A 21,064-nucleotide genomic window follows, 5' to 3' on the forward strand; every position below is an offset into this window, starting at 1 on the left:
TTTACTAATGAAGGGACAGTTTACAGAAGCGTGCACAGTACTAAGGGAACACACCAATGAATGGCAGTGCCCCAGGACCTGGACAGCAGAGAGGAGCTGTTAGGAACCCCAGACCACCCAGGCAGGAAGAGGCAGTGGCGCTACTCGACAGGAGCTCTGGCTTTTGGTAGAACTTGACCATGGCTGAGCTGAAAGGCAGCCTAGGAAATAAATTCCTCCACTTCACTCCCTCCCGTCTCCTGCCTCCCTTTGTCCAAATTCAAGCAGCAGCCAGAGACCCCAAGAATTTAGTGAACTGGCTGGGCGCGGTGGCTCAAGCCTGTAATCCCAGCACTTTGGGAGGCCAAAGTGGGTGGACTGCGCCATCACACTCCACCCTGAGCAACAGAGCAAGACCCAGTCTCAAAAAAAGAAGAAAAAAAAAAAATCCTGGCTCGGTGGCTCACACCTGTAATCTCAGCACTTTGGGAGGCCGAGGCAGGCGGATCACCTGAGGTCGGGAGTTTGAGACTAGCCTGGCCAAGATGGTGAAACCCCATCTCTACTAAAAATACAAAAATTAGCCGGGCATCATGGCGGGCACCTGTAATCCCAGCTACTTGGAAGGCTGAGGCAGGAGAATCACTTGAACCTGGGAGGCGGAGGTTGCGGTGAGCCAAGATCGCGCCATTGCACTGCAGCCTGGGCAACAAGAGTGAAACGCCATCTCAAAAAAAAAGAGAACTCAGTAACTGTAGGTTGTAGTGGCCAGTCTTGGCACAGAGCAGGGTGGAGAAGAGGGAAGTGGATCCGAAGGGCACACCATGGGTATCCAGTGCCCTGCTGCCCACCCAGGTGAGGCTGATGAAAAGGGAGCAGGGGAAGGTCTGAGAGGGGTTTCACTTATTCTTAGCTGGGGGGTCCAACACTTAGCAGGACCCAGGCCTCAAGGCTGGGCTGAATGGGGAAGGAGGGGAAGGAGTGTGCTCTAGAGTCAGGGCAGGCCTGGGGCAGTTGATGGCTATGCTCTGAGGCGTATCGCAGGCCCTAAAGCTAGGGGAAAGTACTGAAAAGAGACTGGGGGCCACTAAGTGGTTGGGAATGGGGATTGGAGGGTGTCTGGAATTTTAGGGCCTGGTTAGGGGCCCAGGCATGAGAATCAGGCAGCCTGGATTCTGGTCTAGTTATGCAGCCACGGGCAAGTTACCTGGCCTCAGTTTCCACATCTGTAAATGGGAATCATTAAACTTATCCCAGCGCCGGCACGGTGGCTCACACCTGTAGTCCCAGCACTTTGGGAGGCCGAGGTGGGCGGATGAGTTCAAGACTAGCCTGACCAACGTGGTGAAACCCTGTCTCTACTAAAAATACAAAAATTAGCCGGGTGTGGTGGCATGCCTATAATCCCAGCTACTCAGGAGGCTGAGGCAGGAGAATGGCTTAAACCCAGGAGGCAGAGGTTGCGGTGAGCCCAGAGCACGCGACTGCACTCCGGCCTGGGTGACAGAGCAAGACCCTGTCTCAAAATAAAATAAAATAAAACTTATCACAGGCTGGGTGAGGTGGCTCACACCTATAATCTTAGCACTTTGGGAGGCTGAGGTGGGAAGATCTCTTGAGGCCAGGAGTTAGAAGCTGCAGTGAGCTATGTTTGCACCACTGCACTCCAGCCTGGGCAACAGAGAAAGACCCTGCAAAAAACAAAAAAAAGAAAAAAAAACTATCTCATGGGAGGTTCTGGTGAGACTGGTGAGATCGTGCTGGAAAATGCCTTCGGCCCACTCAGGAAATATTTCTTCGGCCTACTGAGGTGCAGAGACTCAGAGAGTCCTGTGCAGAGATACTCAGGCCTATGGCAAGCTGAGACCTGGAGCCGTCCCTCACTAAACTGGAGAAACGGCTGCTTCCCAGCGCCCAGCAATAATTCAGCCAAAAGACTTTCAGATTTACAAATTTTTACACTTCTAAAAAATTAATTTTCTCCCAATATTTTATGTTAACAAATTTCAAACCTGCAGCAAGATGGAAAGAATACGAACTCTGGCCAAGCACTGTGGCTCACGCCTGTAATCCCAGCACTTTGGGAGGCTGAGGCAGGCAGATCACCTGAGGTTGGGAGTTCAACATTGGTCTGGCCAACATTGTGAAACCTCGTCTTTGCTAAAAATACAAAAATTAGCTGAGCATAGTGGTGCGCACCTGGAATCCCAGCTACTCAGGAAGCTGAGGCAGGATAATCACTTGAACCAGAGAGGTGGAGCTTGCAGTGAGCTGAGATCATGCCACTGCACTCCAGCCTGGGTGACAGAGTGATACTCCGTCTCAAAAAATAAAAAAAGTCTGGGCGTGGTGGCTCACGTCTATAACCCTAGCACTTTGGGAGGCCGAGATGGGTGGATCACCTGAGGTCAGGAGTTCAAAACTAGCCTGGCCAGCATGGTGAAACCCTGTCTCTACTAAAAATACAAAAAAAAAAAAAAAAATTAGCTAGCCGTGGTGGTGGGTGCCTGTAGTCCCAGCTACTTGGGAGGCTAAGACGGGGGAATCACTTGAACCTGGGAGGCAGAGGTTTCAGTGAGCTGAAATCTCACTACTGCACTCCAGCCTGGGCAACACAGTGAGACTCCATATACTCTTCCCGTAGATCCACCAATAAACATTTTGCTGCTGCTACTTTCTATCTGTGTAGCATATATTTTGTTAAACCATTGAAAGTAAGTTGCAGACATCTTGAACTTCACATCTAAATATTTCAGAAATTATGTCTTAAGAATAAGAAGCCAGGCCTGGCCGGGTGCGGTGGCTCAAGCCTATAATCCCAGCACTTTGGGAGGCCAAGACGGGCAGATCACGAGGTCAGGAGATCGAGACCATCCTGGCTAACATGGTGAAACCCTGTCTCTACTAAAAAATGCCAAAAAAAAACTAGCTGGGCGAGGTGGTGGGCGCCTGTAGTCCCAGCTACTCGGGAGGCTGAGGCAGGAGAATGGCGTAAACCCGGGAGGCGGAGCTTGCAGTGAGCTGAGATCCGGCCACTGCACTCCAGCCTGGGCAGCAGAGCGAGACTCCGTCTCAAAAAAAAAAAAAAAAAAGGAGCCAGGCCTGGTACAATCACTCACACCTGTAATCCCAACACTTTGAGAGGCTGAGGTGGGAGGATTGCTTGAGCCCAGAGTTCAAGACCAGCCTAGGCAATATAGCGAGACCCTGTCTCTACAAAAAATAAAAAATTGGCCACAACAGTTATGTTGTTTAAGTCACCTACTTTGTGGTACAGTTGTGTCAAAAATGTTACTTGGCGGCCGGGCGCGGTGGCTCAAGTCTGTAATCCCAGGACTTTGGGAGGCTGAGACGGGCAGATCACAAGGTTAGGAGATCGAGACCATCCTGGCTAACACGGTGAAACCCCATCTCTACTAAAAAACATACAAAAAACTAGCCGGGTGAGGTGGTGGGCGCCTGTAGTCCCAGCTACTCGGGAGGCTGAGGCAGGAGAATGGCGTAAACCCGGGAGGCGGAGCTTGTAGTGAGCTGGGACCCGGCCACTGCACTCCAGCCTGGGCGAGAAAGCGAGACTCCGTCTCAAAAAAAAAAAGTTATTTGGGAGGCCGAGGTGGGAGGATCACTTAAGGCCAGGAATTTGAGACCAGCCTCCACAACATGGCACAACCCTGTTGCCTAACATGGCCCTGTCACCCAGGCTGGAGTGCAGTGGCACAATCATAGTTCATTGTAGTCTTGAATTACTGGGCTCAAGTGATCCTCCTGCCTCAGCCTCTCAACTAACTGGGATTACAGGCCCATGCCTGGCAAAGTTTTTTTTTTTTTTTTTTTTTTTTTTTTTTTTTTTTTTTGTAGAGACAGGGTCTTATTATGTTGCCCAGGTTGGTCTTGAACTCCTGACCTCAAGTGACTCTCTGGCCTCGGCCTCCCAAAAGTGCCAGGACTACAGGGGTGGCCCACCGCATCTGAACTAGATTAAACTTTTTATTTATTTATTTTTCCATTGCCCCCTAGATTAAACTTTTTAAGTCAAGAATATTATCTAGCTGGGTGCGGTGGCTCACATCTGTAATCCCAGCACTTTGGGAGGCTGAGGTGGGCAGATCATGAGGTCAGGAGATTGAGACCATCCTGGCCAACATGGTGAAACCCAATCTCTACTAAAAATACAAAAATTAGCTGGGCATGGTGGCACACGCCTGTAGTCCCACCTACTCCAGAGGCTGAGGCAGAAGAATGGCTTGAACCCGGGACGCGGAGCTTGCAGTGAGCCGAGATCGTGCCATTTCACTCCAGCCTGGGCGACAAAGTGAGACTCCATCTCAAAAAAAGAAAAAAAAAAAAACAGGCCGGGCGCGGTGGCTCAAGCCTGTAATCCCAGCACTTTGGGAGGCCGAGACGGGCGGATCACGAGGTCGGGAGATCGAGACCATCCTGGCTAACACGGTGAAACCCCGTCTCTACTAAAAAGTACAAAAAACTAGCCGGGCGAGGTGGCGGGCGCCTGTAGTCCCAGCTACTCGGGAGGCTGAGGCAGGAGAATGGCGTGAACCCGGGAGGCGGAGCTTGCAGTGAGCTGAGATCCGGCCACTGCACTCCAGCCTGGGCGACAGAGTGAGACTCCGTCTCAAAAAAAAAAAAAAAAAAAGAAAAAAAAAAAAAAAAGCAGCATATACCTAGCTGGTGCTATTTTAAATTAATTTTAATTACAACAATACACAAAATTTTTTGGAAAAGAAATTAGGGGCTGAATTCCCCTTTGACTCCCTCCCCTCAGCCCATGAGATTACTTTCTGTTAGTTTGTTCCACACATACACGTATTGGCGATGTCCAGAGGGACCGCCCTCCCAGGGCCTCCTTGTCTTTAGCAGCGGAAATCCCGTTGGAGCTTCAGACCCTTCCACCCCTGTCCTCACACTCACAGCTGGGCCCCGCAACCCCCAGCCAACCTTGAAACCCTCATAAGTGGTCCTGCCCTTTATTGCTGTGCGTCAGATTCGCCACAGGAGGCTCAGATGTTCCAGGTTCTGCACAACCCTGGCCATCCCCTTTTCTGACCCCATCTCCATCCCTCCCCAGCTCCTGGCAGATGTCCTCTGTCCCCTCTGGAGGTGATGGTCCATCGTTAGCAAAATCTCCTTGTCTTCACTGCCTTCTCCAAACAGTTCCTATCCCTTCTGCTCTAGCAGAAACCCTGGACTCCTGAGGTCACCGCCCCTACCGTCTCCCCAGCAGCCCCTGGCAGGCTTTCTACACCCCTCCTGCGATGGGCCTGGAAGATTTGGGGTAGGCATCCTCCATAATCCTCATCACTTATAGACATTCTGCTCCCTCTCTTTTGGTTTCTTTTTAATTTTTTTTTCTGCCCAAGATAGTACTTCACCTCCTCCTTTCAGACACTCAGATTTGAACTCCAATTATCATCTGACGCCACCTACTTGGTTTCTGACATCTCCCAACCCATGATGGCCCAGTTCTAGATAATTTGTTCCTGGCTTGCCATTCCTCCAACCTACTTCTGTCTTAATTCTTAGACATGTTGATATCTATGCTGGGCCTCCCAGTTCCTTGAAGCCCTCTTCCTACCGGATCTTGTCATCTATCCTACCTCAGCCACTCACTAGCCACGCTGTCTTATACAGGAGCCAGCAGCCGCATATGGCCACAGAGCACTGCATCTCTCCCCAGTTGAGATATGCTGTGAGTACAAAACACATACCAGATTTCAAAGAGTCCGTGTGAAAGAATTGTAAATTATCATTCATAATTTTTATTATTTATTTATTTATTTATTTATTTATTTATTTATGTCTTTTGGGATGGAGTCTCACTCTGTCACCTGGGCTGGAGTGCAGTGGTGTGATCTCGGCTCAATGCAACCTCCGCCTCCTGGGTTCAAGCAATTCTCAGACCTCAGCCTCCTAAGCAGCTGGGATTACAGGTGCCCACCACCACGCCTGGCTAATTCTTTTGTATTTTTAGTAGAGACGGGGTTTTGCCATGTTGGCCAGGCTAGTCTCAAACTCCTGACCTCAGGTGATCCACCTGCCTTGGCCTCCCAAAGTGCTGGGATTACAGGTGTGAGCCACTGCGCCTGGCCAAGCATCCTACTCTCTAACCAACATGCCTCTCTTTCCAGCCCATTCTAGCACCCCAACTCCAATTGACTGTTGACCCCACAGAAACCTACAACCCACTGATATTACTACACATTTGCTGTCCTTCACTCTTCCCTTGTCCTTACATGCCTCCTCACCCAGCCTACACTCCAGGTCAATCATTAATAATGACTGCTTTGGCCAGGTGCAATGGCTCATGCCTGTAATCCCCAGCACTTTGGGAGGCCGAAGCAGATTAATCACCTGAAGTCAGGAGTTTGAAACCAGCCTCGCCAACATGGCAAAGCCCTGTCTCTACTAAAAATACAAAAATTAGCTGGGCATGGTGGCAGGTGCCTGTAATCCCAGATACTCAGGAGGCTGAGGCAGGAGAATCGCATGAATCCGGTAGATGGAGGTTGCAGTGAGCCGAGATTGCACCACTGCACTGCAACCTGGGAGACAGAGGGAGACTCCATCTTAAAAAATAAAATAGGCCGGGCGCGGTGGCTCACGCCTGTAATTCCAGCACTTTGGGAGGCCAAGACGGGTGGATCACGAGGTCAGGAGATCAAGACCATCCTGGCTAACACGGTGAAACCCCGTCTATACTAAAAATACCAAAATTAGCTAGGCACGGTGGCGGGCGCCCGTAGTCTTAGCTACACGGGAGGCTGAGGCAGGAGAATGGCGTGAACCCGGGAGACGGAGCTTGCAGTGAGTGGAGATCGCACCATTGCACTCCAGCCTGGGCGACAGAGCGAGACTCTGTCTCAAAAATAATAAAATAAAATAAATAAAATAAAATAAAATAAAATATCCCTACTGCTTTCAATGCATGTATTTCTTTAGCAAATATTTGTTGAACACCTATTATGTGCCAGACACTATTCTAGGCCCAGGGTACACATCAGTGAACACGACAGACACATTTCCTGTCCTGTAGAGCTTATCTTCTGGTGGTAGGGGACAAACAATAAGTAAATCAGGCCGGGCATGGTGACTCGTGCCTGTAATCCCAGCACTTGGGAGGCTGAAGTAGGAGGACTGCCTTGAGCCCAGGAGGTCAAAGCTGCAGTGAACCATGATTGCACTGCTGCACATCAGCCTGGGCAACAGAGTCTCAAAACAGAGAAACAAAGTGGTCATATCGTACGTTAGAATAGTGGTTCTCAACCTGGGGTTACTTTGGCATCCCAGGGGATATTTGGCAACGTCTGGAGACATTTTTAGTTGTCCCCACTGTGGGTGCTGAACTGGTGGCATCCAGTGGGCAGAAACCACAGATGCTGCTCATCATCCTACAACGCACAGGACGGCTGCAGTCACAGAGAATGACCTGGCCTCAAGCGTCAACAGTGCCTCCTTCGAGAGCCTCTGTCTAGGTGTTAATGCTAACAAAACAAACAAACAAACAAAAAAGGGGGCTGGCCGCGGTGGCTCATGCCTGTAAGCCCAGCACTTTGGGAGGCTGAAGTGGGCGGATCACCTGAGGTCAGGAGTTCGAGACCAGCCTGGCCAACATGGCAAAACCCCGTCTCTCCTAAAAACACAAAAATTAGCCAGGTGTGGTGGCGGGCACCTGAAGTGCACCTGAAGAGGCTGAGGCAGGAGCATCCCTTGAACCTGGGAGGCAGAGGTTGCAGTGAGCCAAGATCCAGTCACTGCACTCTAGCCTGGGTGACAGGGTGAGACTCCGTTTCAGAAAAACAAAACAAAAACAAAAAAAGAAACGCAGAGCAGGGTTGAGGGATGGATACAGGAATTTCGAGTGGAGGGTATGATTTGAAGTAGAATGGTCAGGTCTGTGTCAGCCTTTTTGAGGTGACGTTTGAGTAATATTGTGAAGGTGGGGAACCCGGCAGACATCTGGAAAGGAGATGGTAACCCACTGGGCTTCCCATTTCGCTGAGAAAATCTAATTGCCCACCACATACGCCCAGGTAGTAGAGGCCTTCTTTCCAGTCCTCGTGGATAAACTGCCTGTGCTCCTAGCCAAGGCTCCTGCCAGTCGGGAACGCATTCCCACTCTCTGTCCAAGGCCATCACTGCCACAATTCTCTTATTAACCAGCAGTAATCTTTTCCACCCCCCTTTTCTCCAGCTGTTCAATGCCCTCTCATCTTCCTCCTTCCCTTTGCTGCAAAGAGCCCAAAAGACTTGTGTATTATCACTGTCTCCAACTTCTTTCCTCCCATTGGTCCTGAGCCCAAACCCACAAGACTTTTGCTCCCAAAGTGCTCTTTTTAATTGTTAATTAAAAAAATTTTTTTTTAATTTGAGACAGAGTCTCGCTCTGTCATCCAGGCTAGAGTGCAGTGGTGTGATCTCGGCTCACTGCAACCTCCAACTCCCAGGTTCAAGCGATTCTCCTGCCTCAGCCTCCCGAGTAGCTGGGACTACAGGCATGTGCCACCGCGCCCGGCTAATTTTTGTATTTTTAGTAGAGACGGGGTTTTGCCATGTTGGTCAGTCTGGTTCCAAACTCCTGACCTAGTGATCTGCCCGCCTCAGCCTCCCAAAGTGCTGGGATTACAGGCGTGAGCCACCGTGCCTGGCCACTTCCTCAGCACTCCTATCCCTTTTCTTTGTTTTATCTTTTTTTCCTTATCAATGATTATTTTCACGCTGGGTATGGTATGGTGGCTCATGCCTATAATCCCAACACTTTGGGAGGCTGGGGCAGGAGGATCACTTGAGGCCAGGAGCTCCAGACTAGTCTGGGCAATATAGCAAGATCTCCCTCTCTACAGAAATTTAAAAAATAAAACAATGACTATTTCCTAATATATTACACATTACATTTATTTCTTGTATATCTTGTCTGTCTACTCCATTAAATGTAACTTTGCTCTCATTCAGGCAGTGACCTTTTTAATTTTTTTTTATTTTTTATTTTTTTATTATTATTATTTTTTTTATTTTTTTGAGACGGAGTCTCGCTCTGTCTCCCGGGCTGGAGTTGCAGTGGCCGGATCTCAGCTCACTGCAAGCTCCGCCTCCCGGGTTCACGCCATTCTCCTGCCTCAGCCTCCCGAGTAGCTGGGACTACAGGCGCCGCCAGCTCGCCCGGCTAGTTTTTTGTATTTTTTAGTAGAGACGGGGTTTCACCATGTTCACCAGGTTGGTCTCGATCTCCTGACCTCGTGATCCACCCATCTCGGCCTCCCAAAGTGCTGGGATTACAGGCTTGAGCCACCGCGCCCGGCCAAGCGACCTTTTTTAAAAAAACCTTGGCCGGGCGCGGTGGCTCACGCCTGTAATCCCAGCACTTTGGGAGGCGGAGGCGGGTGGATCACGAGGTCAGGAGATCGAGACCATCCTGGCTAACACGGTGAAACCCCGTCTCTACTAAAAACACAAAAAATTAGCCGGGTATGGTGGCGGGCGCCTGTAGTCCCAGCTACTTGGGAGGCTGAGGCAGGAGAATGGTGTGAACCCGGGAGGCGGAGCTTGCAGTGAGCTGAGATTCGACCACTGCACTCCAGTCTGGGCAACAGAGCGAGACTCCGTCTAAAAAAAAAAAAAAAAAAAAAAACCTTAAAAATTATTTGTTTATTTTGAGACAGGGTCTTGCTTTGTCACCCAGCCTGGTGTGCAGTGGCACGATGTTGGCCCACTATAAACCTCCCAGGCTCAATTGATCCTCTCACCTCAGCCTCCTGAGGAGCTGGGACTACAGGCATATGCTAATATGCCCAGATACTTTTTAAAATTTTTTTGTGGAAACGAGGTCTCACTATGTTACCCAGTCTGGTCTCAAACTCCTGAGCTGAAAAGATCCTTCCACTTCCACCTCCGGAGTAGCTAGGACCACAGGCACACACCACCACACCCAGCTAAAATACTTTTTTTTTCTTTTTCTTGCTCTGTCACCTAGGCTGAAGTGCAGTGGCATACTCTCGGTTCACTGCAACCGCCACCTCCTGGGTTCAAGCAATTCTCCTGCCTCAGCCTCCCGAATAGCTGGGATTACAGGCACCTGCCACCACACCCAGCTAATTTTTGTATTTTTAGTAGACATGGGGTTTCACCGTGTCAAGGCTTTCACCATGTTGGCCAGGCTGGTCTCGAACTCCTGACCTCAAGTGATCCGTCCGCCTCAGCCTCTCAAAGTGCTGGGATTACAGGCGTGAGCCTCCACGCCTGGTCTGGTTTTTGTTTTTTTTGTTGTTGTTTTTGGGAACAGGATTTCACTGTGTTAGGCTGGAATGTAGTGGTGCGATCACAGCTCACTGCAGCCTCAAACTCGTGCCTGAGCTTCCTGAGTAGCTGGGACTACCTAGTGCACACCACTGTGTTTGACTAATTTAAATTTTTTTTTTTTTTTTTTGTAGAGATAGGGTCTTGCTTTGTTGCTCGGGCTGGTCTGGAATTTTGGCCTCAAGCAGTCTTTCTGCCTTGGCATGTCAAAGCCCTGGGATTACAGGTGTGAGCCACTGCACTCAGCCTTGACTGTTTTTAAAACACAAAGTGGCTAAGGCCTGTAATGCCAGAACTTCTGGAAGGCCAAGGCAGGTGGATCACGTAAGACCAGGTGTTCAAGACCAGTCTGGTCAACATGGTGAAACCCCATCTCTACTAAAAATACAAAAACTAGCCGGGTGTGGTGGCGGGGGCCTGTAATCCCAGCTACTCAGGAGGCTGAGACAAGAGAGTCACTTAAACCTGGGAGGCAGAGGTTGCAGTGAGCCAAGATCATGCCATTGTACTCCAGCCTGGGTGACACAGCAATGCTGTCAAATAAATAAATACATAAATAAATAAACAAATAAATAAATAAAATAAAACACAAAGTCCTATCCTATACTCCTGAGTTGCCTCAGTTCTGGGCCAATTGGGAAAGTTGGTTACCCTGTTTACTAGTTTTTCTACTGATGTCCTTTTTCTGTTCCAGGATTTGATCCAGAACACCACATTGCATTTAGTTGTTCTGTCTCCTTAGTTTCTCATCTGCAACGATTTGTGGGTCCTTCCTTATTTTTCATGACCTTGGCTCTTTTGATTTGTTTTGTTTTTTGTTTTTGAGGCAGGGTCTCACTGTGTTGCCCAGGCTGGAGTACACTGCCATGACCACGGCTCACTGCAGTCTTGACCTCCTGGGCTCACATGATCCTCCTGCCTCAGCCTTCTGAGTAGCTGGGACTACAGGTGAGCACCACCACACCCGGTCAATGTTTTGTTTTTGTAGAGTCGGGGTCTCCCTATGTTGCCCGGGATGGTCTTGAACTCCTGGCCCCAAGCAATCCTCCTGCTTCAGCTTCCCAAAGTGTTGTAATTACAGGTATGAGCCTGGCATGAACTTGACACTATTGAGATATACTGGTCAGGTATTTTGTAGACTGTCCCTCAACTCTGTTTTGCCAGATGTTTTCTCATGATTAGAGAAGGGTTATAAATTTTGAAGAAAATCCAGAGAGGTGAAGAGGTGAAATAGCAGGAATTTGATCTGTTTTATTTACTGCTCTATACCCAGTGTCTGGAACTTGGCCCATGGTAAGTACCAAAAATCTGGTTTTTTGAATGAATAAGTGAATACATGAGTGGCTGTGGAAATTTAGTATTGTTTCAAAGTTTTAAAATGTTGTTGATATAGGCCGGGCACAGTGGCTTATACCTGTAATCCTAGCAGTTTGGGAGGCCGAGGTGGGAGGATCACTTAAGGTCAGGAGTTTGAGACCAGCCTGATCAAGATGGTGAAACTTCTGTCTCTACTAAAAATACAAAAATTAGCCAAGTGTGGTGGCAGGCGCCTGTAATCCCGGCTACTTGGGAGGCTGAGGCAGAAGAATCACTTGAACCTGGGAGGCAGAGGTTGCAGTGAGCCGAGATCTCACCACTGCACTCCAGCCTGGGCAACGGAGTAAGACTCTGTCTCAAAACAAATAAACAAACAAATAACTACTCTTTGGCTGGATACAGTGGTTCATGCTTGTAATCTTAGCACTTAGGGAGGCCGAGGCATGCAGATCACTTGAAGTTAGGGGTTCGAGACCAGCCTGGCCAACATGGTGAAACCCCATCTCTACTTAAAATACAAAAAATGATCTGGGTGTGGTGGCGGACACCTGTAATCCCAGCTACTGGGGCCTTTTTTTTTTTTTTTTTTGAGGTGGAGTCTTCACTCTGTCCCCCAGGCTGGAGTACAGTGGCACATCTCCGCTCACTGCAAGCTCCGCCTCCCGGGTTCGTGCCATTCTCCTGCCTCAGCCTCCCGAGTAGCTGGGACTACAGGCGCCCGCCACCGCGCCCGGCTAATTTTTTATATTTTAGTAGAGACGAGGTTTCACCGTGTTAGCCAGGATGGTCTCGATCTCCTGACCTCGTGATCCACCCGCCTGGGCCTCCCAAAGTGCAGGGATTACAGGCGTGAGCCACCGCGCCCGGCCGGGATGTTTTTTTAAGACAGAGTCTCACTCTGTTGCCCAGGCTGGAGTGCAGTGGCAAGATCTTGGCTCACTGAAACCTCCACCTCCCAGGTTCAAGGAATTCCCCCGCCTCAGCCTCTCAAGTAGCTGGGAATCCCTGTCTCTGCCAAAAAAAAAAAAAAAAAAAACTATATAGATATATGTGTGTGTGTGTGTTTTATATGTATATATATTTAGGTATATGCACACACACACAAAATTAGGTGGGAGTGGTGGCGCACGCCTGTGGTCCCAGCTACTTGGGAGGCTGAGGCACGAGAATTGCTTGAGCCCGTGAAGTCAAGGCTGCAGTGAGCCAAGACCGAGCCATTGCACTCCAGCCTGGGCGAAAGAGAAAGACTGTGTCTCAGAACAAACAAACAAAAGCTATTCTTGCCACGTTTTTCTTTTTTTTCTTTTTTCTTTTTTTTTTTTTGAGTCAGAGTCTCACACTGTCGCCCAGACTGGAGTGCAGTGGCTCGATCTCGGTTCACTTCAAGCTCTGCCTCCCGGGTTCACGCCATTCTCCTGCCTCAGCCTTCCGAGTAGCTGGGACTACAGGCGCCCGCCACCACTCCCGGCTAATTATATATATATTTTTTTAGTACAGACGGGGGTTTCACCGTGTTAGCCAGGATGGTTTCGATCTCCTGACCTCGTGATCCGCCCGCCTCGGCCTCTCAAAGTGCTGGGATTACAGGCGTGAGCCACCGCGCCCGGCCCATATTTATTTGTTAACAGACACTGATACCCAGCTAAAGCGGTTGAACACATTTATTCTCTGTAAGTGTTTAAAAGTATCTGTTTTCCTCACATCGTTTTATTTAAAATTGTTCTGGATCAAGCAACTTGATCTTTTTCCTCATAACTTGCCGACTGACCCGTGACAGCAAAACCGGCAGAAGCTCGGTGACCTGCCACCCTGAGTCTGCAGGTAGTGCCCCTGGACTACATTTCCCAGAAGGCACTGCGGACTCGCTTCCTGCCTGGTCGGCTTGAAGGGAAGGACCAATCCCTGAGTGTCTCGGGAAGGAGGCATCCGGAGCCGCGGACCTAGAGATCCCAGAAGCCACCGCGCGGCGGCCCGGCCCGCAACTATTTCCAGATTCGGCGGGGGCAGGGGTGGGCCCAGACTCCACTTCCCGGCGGGTAGTGCGACCCTAGGGGCGGGACTTCATGTCCCAGCAGGCTCCGGGCGGCGTGGGCCGCGGTGCCTTGTGTGGGATGTAAGCGCGGAGGTGGGCGAGGGGTACCGAGGCGAGGACTCTCCTTGGGGTTTGGGGGCTTGGCCTGGGTGCGCTTTCTGGGCGGACTCTAGGGCCCCGGGGGCACAGTCGTAGAGGGGGCGGGGCGGCCATTGGGGCTCCTCATTGGGGTCCTTGAGGCGCACCCCATCGGGTACCGGGCGTCCCGGAATTGTGGGGGACAAAAAGGCTCTGCAGTCTCGGCTGAGGGGTCTCACCGACAAAAGAGGGGAAGCCGGTGAGCAGAGGCTGAGGAGGGTGGGGAAGCAGGGGAGCTGTGCGTGTGTCGGAGGGTGGAAACTTAGCGGACCCTGGGAGGGGGCTCCCCGGCCGAACCTGCCCGACCCTCCCTCCCGCGGCTTGCCTGCAGGCCGCCGCCCGCCGCCCGCCGCCATGGGGCTGAAGGCCGCCCAGAAGACGCTGTTCCCGCTGCGCTCCATCGACGACGTGGTGCGCCTGTTTGCTGCCGAGCTGGGCCGAGAGGAGCCGGACCTGGTGCTCCTTTCCTTGGTGCTGGGCTTCGTGGAGCATTTTCTGGCTGTCAACCGCGTCATCCCCACCAACGTTCCCGAGCTCACCTTCCAGCCCAGCCCCGCCCCCGACCCGCCTGGCGGCCTCACCTACTTTCCCGTGGCCGACCTGTCTATCATCGCCGCCCTCTATGCCCGCTTCACCGCCCAGATCCGAGGCGCCGTCGACCTGTCCCTCTATCCTCGAGAAGGGGGTGTCTCCAGCCGTGAGCTGGTGAAGAAGGTCTCCGATGTCATATGGAACAGCCTCAGCCGCTCCTACTTCAAGGATCGAGCCCACATCCAGTCCCTCTTCAGCTTCATCACAGGTTGGAGCCCAGTAGGTGGGAATCTTATCCATGACCCACTTCTTCAAAACCCTCCGTGGTTTACAGAACCCTTTTGAGAACTGTAAGCCTTGTGAGGTTGGGCAGGTGTTATTTTCCTCTTTGCAGTTGGGAAACTGAAGCCCAGAGAGGGGAAATGATGTGCCAAAGTCACACACGGCATGGCAGGGCTGGAAGTGAAGCCTGATCACTTGGCTCCAAACCATCCACCTCACCTCTGCCCCCTCAGCACCTCCACCCCTGCCACTGAACAGTTACAGCAGTTCTAAGCATGAGATACAGAGGGTGGCAGCAGATTTAGGGGGCAAGAAGATGAAATTGGGTTGCATTTGAGGCAGTTAAACAAAATAATAGTTATGAAGATGTTTTTGTTTTTGTTTTTTGTGGTTTTTTTTTTTTTTTTTTTGAGACGGAGTCTCGCTCTGTCGCCCAGGCTGGAGTGCACTGGCCGGATCTCAGCTCACTGCAAGCTCCGCCTCCCGGGTTTACGCCATTCTCCTGCCTCAGCCTCCCGAGTAGCTGGTACTACAGGCGCCCGCCACCTCGCCCGGCTAAGTTTTTGTATTTTTTTTAGTAGAGACGGGGTTTCACCGTGTCAGCCAGGATGGTCTCGATCTCCTGACCTCGTCATCCGCCCGTCTCGGCCTCCCAAAGTGCTGGGATTACAGGCTTGAGCCACCGCGCCCGGCCGTTTTTTTTTTTTGAGACAGGGTCTCACTCTGTCCCCCAGGCTGGAGTGCAGTGGTGTGATCATGGCTCACTGCAGCCTCAACCTCCCCAGGCACAGAGATCCTCCTACCTCAGCCTCTTGAGTAGCTGAGAGTACAGGCATTCACCACCACGCCTGGCTAATTTTTTGTATTTTTTGTAGAGATGGCGTCTCACTATGTGGCCCAGACTGGTCTTGAACTCTTGGGCTCAAGTGATCTGCCCGCCTCAGCCTCCCAGTTGCTGGGATTACAGGTGTGAGCCACCGCAACTGGTGGCCTATGAAATTTTTTTTTTTCTAAGACAGAATCTCACTCTGTCGTCCGGGCTGGAGTGCAGTGGCGCAATCTCGGCTCACTGCAAGCTCTGCCTCCTGGGTTCATGCCATTCTCCTGCCTCCTGCCTCAGCCTCCTGAATAGCTGGGACTACAGGCGCCCGCCACCACACCTGGCTAATTTTTTTTTTGTATTTTTAGTAGAGATGGGGTTTCACTGTGTTAGGATTGTCTGGATCTCCTGACCTCGTGATCCACCCGCCTTGGCCTCCCAAAGTGCTAGGATTACAGGTGTGAGCCACCGCGCCCGGCCAAAAATGTTTCGAGACAGACCGAGGGCTTGACCTCAAAAGGCTTAAGACTTTTCAGCAAGCCTGGTTGACTGGCAATCCCATCCTGGTGTGCCATATTGAGAAGGATTCAGAGGCTGCTTCTCAGATTAGCAGGAAAAGAGTGCAGAGATAAATGAGGATTATCTGTTGGTGGATGTATAACAGGAGAGTGTTGGCCAGTGTCCTGTATTTGCCATTCCTGTTTTAACCTAATAAGTGCAGTAAAATAGAATCCTTAAATCCACAGAATATATAATAGAGTTGCAGAGAAAGACGAGATAGGGCCAAAGGCTGGGTCAGCTACAGGAGATCCAGAAAGGTCTCTTGTTGGACATAGAGGGTGTTAACAGGGAGAGAGAGGCTTTGAACACATGGGAGGGAAGGGATGGAGGGATGGTGGGCAGGATAATCTGAGTTTGGGGCATAGGCTTGGAAGGGGAGTGGGAGGGAGTGTGGCCCATCACTACCTGGCTCCCTTCCCCCACGTCAAAACACAGAGGACCCTCTTTCATTACCTGCCCCTTCCACAGGCACCAAATTGGACAGCTCCGGTGTGGCCTTTGCTGTGGTTGGGGCCTGCCAGGCCCTGGGTCTCCGGGATGTCCACCTCGCCCTGTCTGAGGATCATGCCTGGGTAGTGTTTGGGCCCAATGGGGAGCAGACAGCTGAGGTCACCTGGCATGGCAAGGGCAACGAGGACCGCAGGGGCCAGACGGTCAACGCTGGTGTGGCTGAGCGGGTATTGTTCCCTCCCTGCAACCTTGTCCCCTTCATACTCTGGTAGCCCAAACCAACCAAAGGACTCCACTTTCTTGGGCCACACCCCTTTCTTCCCATTACCACCCACATACATCAGGAAGGGAAGACAGAAGAGCCCCTTTTCCCGGCTGTCATTCCCTGAAGAAGGCACAGGGTGGGCCATCATGAGACATAATGATCTTGTCCCCTTTCAAGAGCTGGCTGTACCTGAAAGGATCATACATGCGCTGTGACCGCAAGATGGAGGTGGCATTCATGGTGTGTGCCATCAACCCTTCCATTGACCTGCATACCGACTCGCTGGAGCTGCTGCAGCTGCAGCAGGTGAGGGCTGAGCCAATGGGGCAGTACTGGGCTAGGCCAGACTTGACTTGCTCTGGGACCCTGGGTAGGGGCACTTTCCCTTCCTGAGCTTCAGTTTCCCCCGCTGGAATATGGGTTAGTAATTCCTGGCCTGGCCTTTCCCAGGGCTCTTGGGAGAGTGGAATTGAGATGTGAAATTGCTTTAACTCCATTAAAGAATGGCCCAGAATTTTGGCCCTCCTACCTGGTGGGTGGTCCCTGTTTGTTCTGACCCCCACCTCTGCCCGATAGGCTAAGGACCCATTCTCCTCCCTGTTCCGTAGCTCATAACTCTCTCCTTCGGCTCCTAGAAGCTGCTCTGGCTGCTCTATGACCTGGGACATCTGGAAAGGTCAGTAGAGGGAAGTGGCCAGGCTGGGCCTTGTGAGGCCAGGGGGCTAGGTGGCAGCCTGAATTATGATCCTCTCCTAGGTACCCCATGGCCTTAGGGAACCTGGCAGATCTGGAGGAGCTGGAGCCCACCCCTGGCCGGCCAGATCCACTCACCCTCTACCACAAGGTGGGGGCATCTAAGGAGGATGCAGAAGGGAGACCCCAACAGTGGCTGAGGCAGGGGCCCTCATCTGGGTGGATGAGAACTTTGTGTGTTAGGGGATATCACCCATCCAGTGTCACTTTATGTCAACTGTGTGCAGAATCAGTTCAGTCAGGGCTGTCCGAGGAGTGTCCAGGGTTCACCAGCCTGGGAGTGTCAGGGTCTGCATTTGTCCCCTCAGCCCTGCCTTTTCTGCCACTCCTTACTGTCCTTTCTGGAGTATAACAGAGGTCAAATGTGGTAGGAGCACTGAAGAGGGAGGGGGTGTTTACTTGGTGGGTGTAGGTGGGGAGTAGGGCCATTGGGCTGGGCTTGGAAGTCTTTGGTGTGTATGTAGAAGAGTGTCTGGGAAAGAGGAGGACCCTGAGCTTGGAGGGCAGGCCCCACCCCTGCAGTCTGCCCCAGGCCTCAGCCAGCAGTCCTGTAGACCCAGGGAGGAGACCAGGTAGAAGGGCTGGCAGCAAGTGGAGGTCGGAGTGGAGATGGAGAGGACTCCCTGGGATCTTCCTGTGACCCCTTCTGGGTGTGCCCTGGTGGGGCATTTGTGCCAGCAGGGCAGCTGGGGCTGCCTCCCTGAGGATCCTCTGCCTCACCCCCAGGGCATTGCCTCAGCCAAGACCTACTATCGGGATGAACACATCTACCCCTACATGTACCTGGCTGGCTACCACTGTCGCAACCGCAACGTGCGCGAAGCCCTGCAGGCCTGGGCAGACACGGCCACTGTCATCCAGGAGTGAGGATCCCCCTATTAGGGCCTGCAGCCTGTCCTTTCTTCCCCTCCATTAGTTTCCAACCACCCTCATCCAGGACTGAGGCCTGGCTCCCACGCCCCATCCCCTTTCCATCCAGTCCCTAGGCAGCAAGGCCACCATCACCCAGGAGGTAGGGACCCTGATTAAGGTGTCACATCTCCCCCCCCCTCCCTTCTCCTAATTTTTTTTTCTCAGAACAGCTTCAAATCTCCTCCCAATGTTTAACCACCATCATCCAGCAGTGGGACCTCCACCCTCAGCCCTGTGCCCCTCCTCATTCTTGCTTTCTTGCTGTGGCTGACCCAGACAGCATCATTTTGCAGTGAGGACCCCACCTACTCCCCCAGCCCCTGGGGTGACCCAGGAGAAGAAACCTGGGCTCCATCCCCCACCAGGTCCCTGGGGCTACCCCCCATGGCGAGACCCCTTCAGATCCTACAGAGACCCCACTGCTCTCACAGCTACAACTACTGCCGGGAAGACGAGGAGATCTACAAGGAGTTCTTCGAAGTAGCCAATGATGTCATCCCCAACCTGCTGAAGGAGGCAGCCAGCTTGCTGGAGGCGGGCGAGGAGCGGCCGGGGGAGCAGAGCCAGGTGAAAGGCTAGAGCTCCAGCCTGTGTCCAGCCTCCAACCTGGGCAGGGCTCCCTGCCATAGGCCATGGGGGCTGCATGTATGGGACTAGGGATGGCATGAGGAAGGTGGCCCTGAGCAGAGAGCTATGTTCCCTTTTGCTATAACTGAGGTCCTGGGCCCAGGTTGGACAGGGCTGAAGGTATTTTAGAGGTTTCTACCCTGTGCCTTCAGTGTCATGGCCAGACTCCCTCCCTCAGCTGAGGGATGGAGATAAGGGATGGTAACTTCTGGCGACGGATTGGCTTTATAAAAGGAAAGAGGTTCTAAGAATGTTCTCAACCTATGCTTACCTTTTCTGGAGCCAGGGGTCTTTGCCTAGGTGGGGGGCCTGGCCTGTGCCCTCTGCTAAGGGGTAAGAGACTGACCTGTGCCCTCCCTTCCCCCTTGTCAAGGGCACCCAGAGCCAAGGTTCTGCCCTCCAGGACCCTGAGTGCTTCGCCCACCTGCTGCGATTCTACGACGGCATCTGCAAATGGGAGGAGGGCAGTCCCACACCTGTGCTGCACGTGGGCTGGGCCACCTTTCTTGTGCAGTCCCTAGGCCGTTTCGAGGGACAGGTGAGGGACAGCTGCACAGAGGTCTGGGCACTACAGGTGGTGACAGCAGCTATGGCTTGTCAGACTTTTTTGGCCCAGGGGCAGTATCTGCTCATCCCCTTGGGTGCCGGTGAGACTGAGACCCCTGGGTGGCATGGGATGGCCAGAGCAGGGTCCTGGAGTTCCAGCCACTGGCCAGCAACCTTGCTCTCACCTCGTTCTCCCCACTGGCCCAGGTGCGGCAGAAGGTGCGCATAGTGAGCCGAGAGGCCGAGGCAGCTGAGGCCGAGGAGCCATGGGGCGAGGAAGCCCGGGAAGGCCGGCGGCGGGGCCCACGGCGGGAGTCCAAGCCAGAGGAGCCCCCGCCACCCAAGAAGCCAGCACTGGACAAGGGCCTGGGTGCCAGCCAGGGTGCAGTGTCAGGACCCCCCCGGAAGCCCCCTGGGACGGTCCCTGGCACAGCCCGAGGCCCTGAAGGTGGCAGCACGGCTCAGGTGCCAGCGCCTGCAGCGTCACCACCGCCAGAGGGTCCAGTGCTCACTTTCCAGAGTGAGAAGATGAAGGGCATGAAGGAGCTGCTGGTGGCCACCAAGATCAACTCGAGCGCCATCAAGCTGCAACTCACGGCACAGTCACAAGTGCAGATGAAGAAGCAGAAAGTGTCCACCCCTAGTGACTACACTCTGTCTTTCCTCAAGCGGCAGCGCAAAGGCCTCTAAACTACTGGGGACTTTGGACCGCTTGTGGGGACCCAGGCCCCGCCTTTAGTCCCCCAACTCTGAGCCCATGCTCTGCCCCCAGCCCAAAGGGGACAGGCCTTATGCCTACCCAAACCCAAGGTTCCAGGTCCCGAGCAGAGTCTATATCAAACCCACGATTTTCTCCAGCTCAGAACCCAGGGCTCTGCCCTAGTCATTAGAATATAGGTCTCTTCTCCCAGAATTCCAGGGTGCCAATGGAAACCTCACCCTGGGTCCTAATTAACAATCTTTAAAGGCCCAGCCCCTAGAAACCCAGGCTCCTCCTCGGAACCGCTCACCTAGAGCCAGACCAACGTTACTCAGGGCTGCTCCCAGCTTGTAGGAGCTGAGGTTTCACCCTTAACCCAAGGAGCACAGGTCCCACCTCCGGCCTGGGAGCCTAGACCACTCAGCCCCTAGGAGTATATTTCCACACTTCAGAATTCCGTATCTTGCGAATCCAAGCCCTCTGCCCCAAAAAACTTCAGTTCTGCTCCAGAATTTGGAAATCCTAGCTTCCTCTCTTTCCTATCCCGAGTCTGGGACACAAAACTCCCCCCAGCCTGTGAGCATCCTGAGCCCCGCCCTCTTCCTGACGAAACTGGCCCCGGATCAGAGCAGGACCTCCCTTCCGACCCTCTGGGAACCTCCCAGAGGTCCAGCCCATTTCGGAGCATCCCGGAGGAAATCTGCAGAGGGTTGGGAGTGGGTGACAGGAGCCTGATCTTTTCCTGTTTTGTACATAGATTTATTTTTCAGTTCCAAGAAAGATGAATACATTTTGTTAAAAAAAAATACAAAGCGCAAGTCCATGTTTCATCTGGGAAACTGGGGA

At 52.4% G+C, this 21,064-nt stretch overlaps 1 protein-coding gene and 1 long non-coding RNA gene across 2 annotated transcripts; one reads left to right on the forward strand and one right to left on the reverse strand.

Annotated features, from left to right (window-relative positions):
* Window positions 1–1,561: 1,561 nt before the first annotated feature.
* LOC144334121 (uncharacterized) lies at window positions 1,562–2,466 on the reverse strand. Its single transcript, XR_013403573.1, has 2 exons — window positions 2,179–2,466; window positions 1,562–2,043 (listed from the first exon to the last, which is right to left on the reverse strand). It is a non-coding gene; the product is annotated as an uncharacterized LOC144334121 (long non-coding RNA).
* Window positions 2,467–13,664: 11,198 nt separating this feature from the next.
* Window positions 13,665–20,968, forward strand: MEN1 (menin 1). The gene is given in 12 exon segments (XM_077962338.1): window positions 13,665–13,726; window positions 14,103–14,570; window positions 16,434–16,642; window positions 16,858–16,986; window positions 17,316–17,356; window positions 17,437–17,524; window positions 18,160–18,296; window positions 18,511–18,526; window positions 18,528–18,637; window positions 18,777–18,912; window positions 19,346–19,510; window positions 19,726–20,968. Coding segments are annotated over 11 exon segments (1,959 nt in total). The 5' UTR covers window positions 13,665–13,726; window positions 14,103–14,125; the 3' UTR covers window positions 20,209–20,968.
* Window positions 20,969–21,064: the final 96 nt, after the last annotated feature.

The sequence above is a fragment of the Macaca mulatta genome, chromosome 14, assembly GCF_049350105.2.
Source record: "Macaca mulatta isolate MMU2019108-1 chromosome 14, T2T-MMU8v2.0, whole genome shotgun sequence".
In the NCBI taxonomy this organism is placed as follows: domain Eukaryota; kingdom Metazoa; phylum Chordata; class Mammalia; order Primates; family Cercopithecidae; genus Macaca; species Macaca mulatta.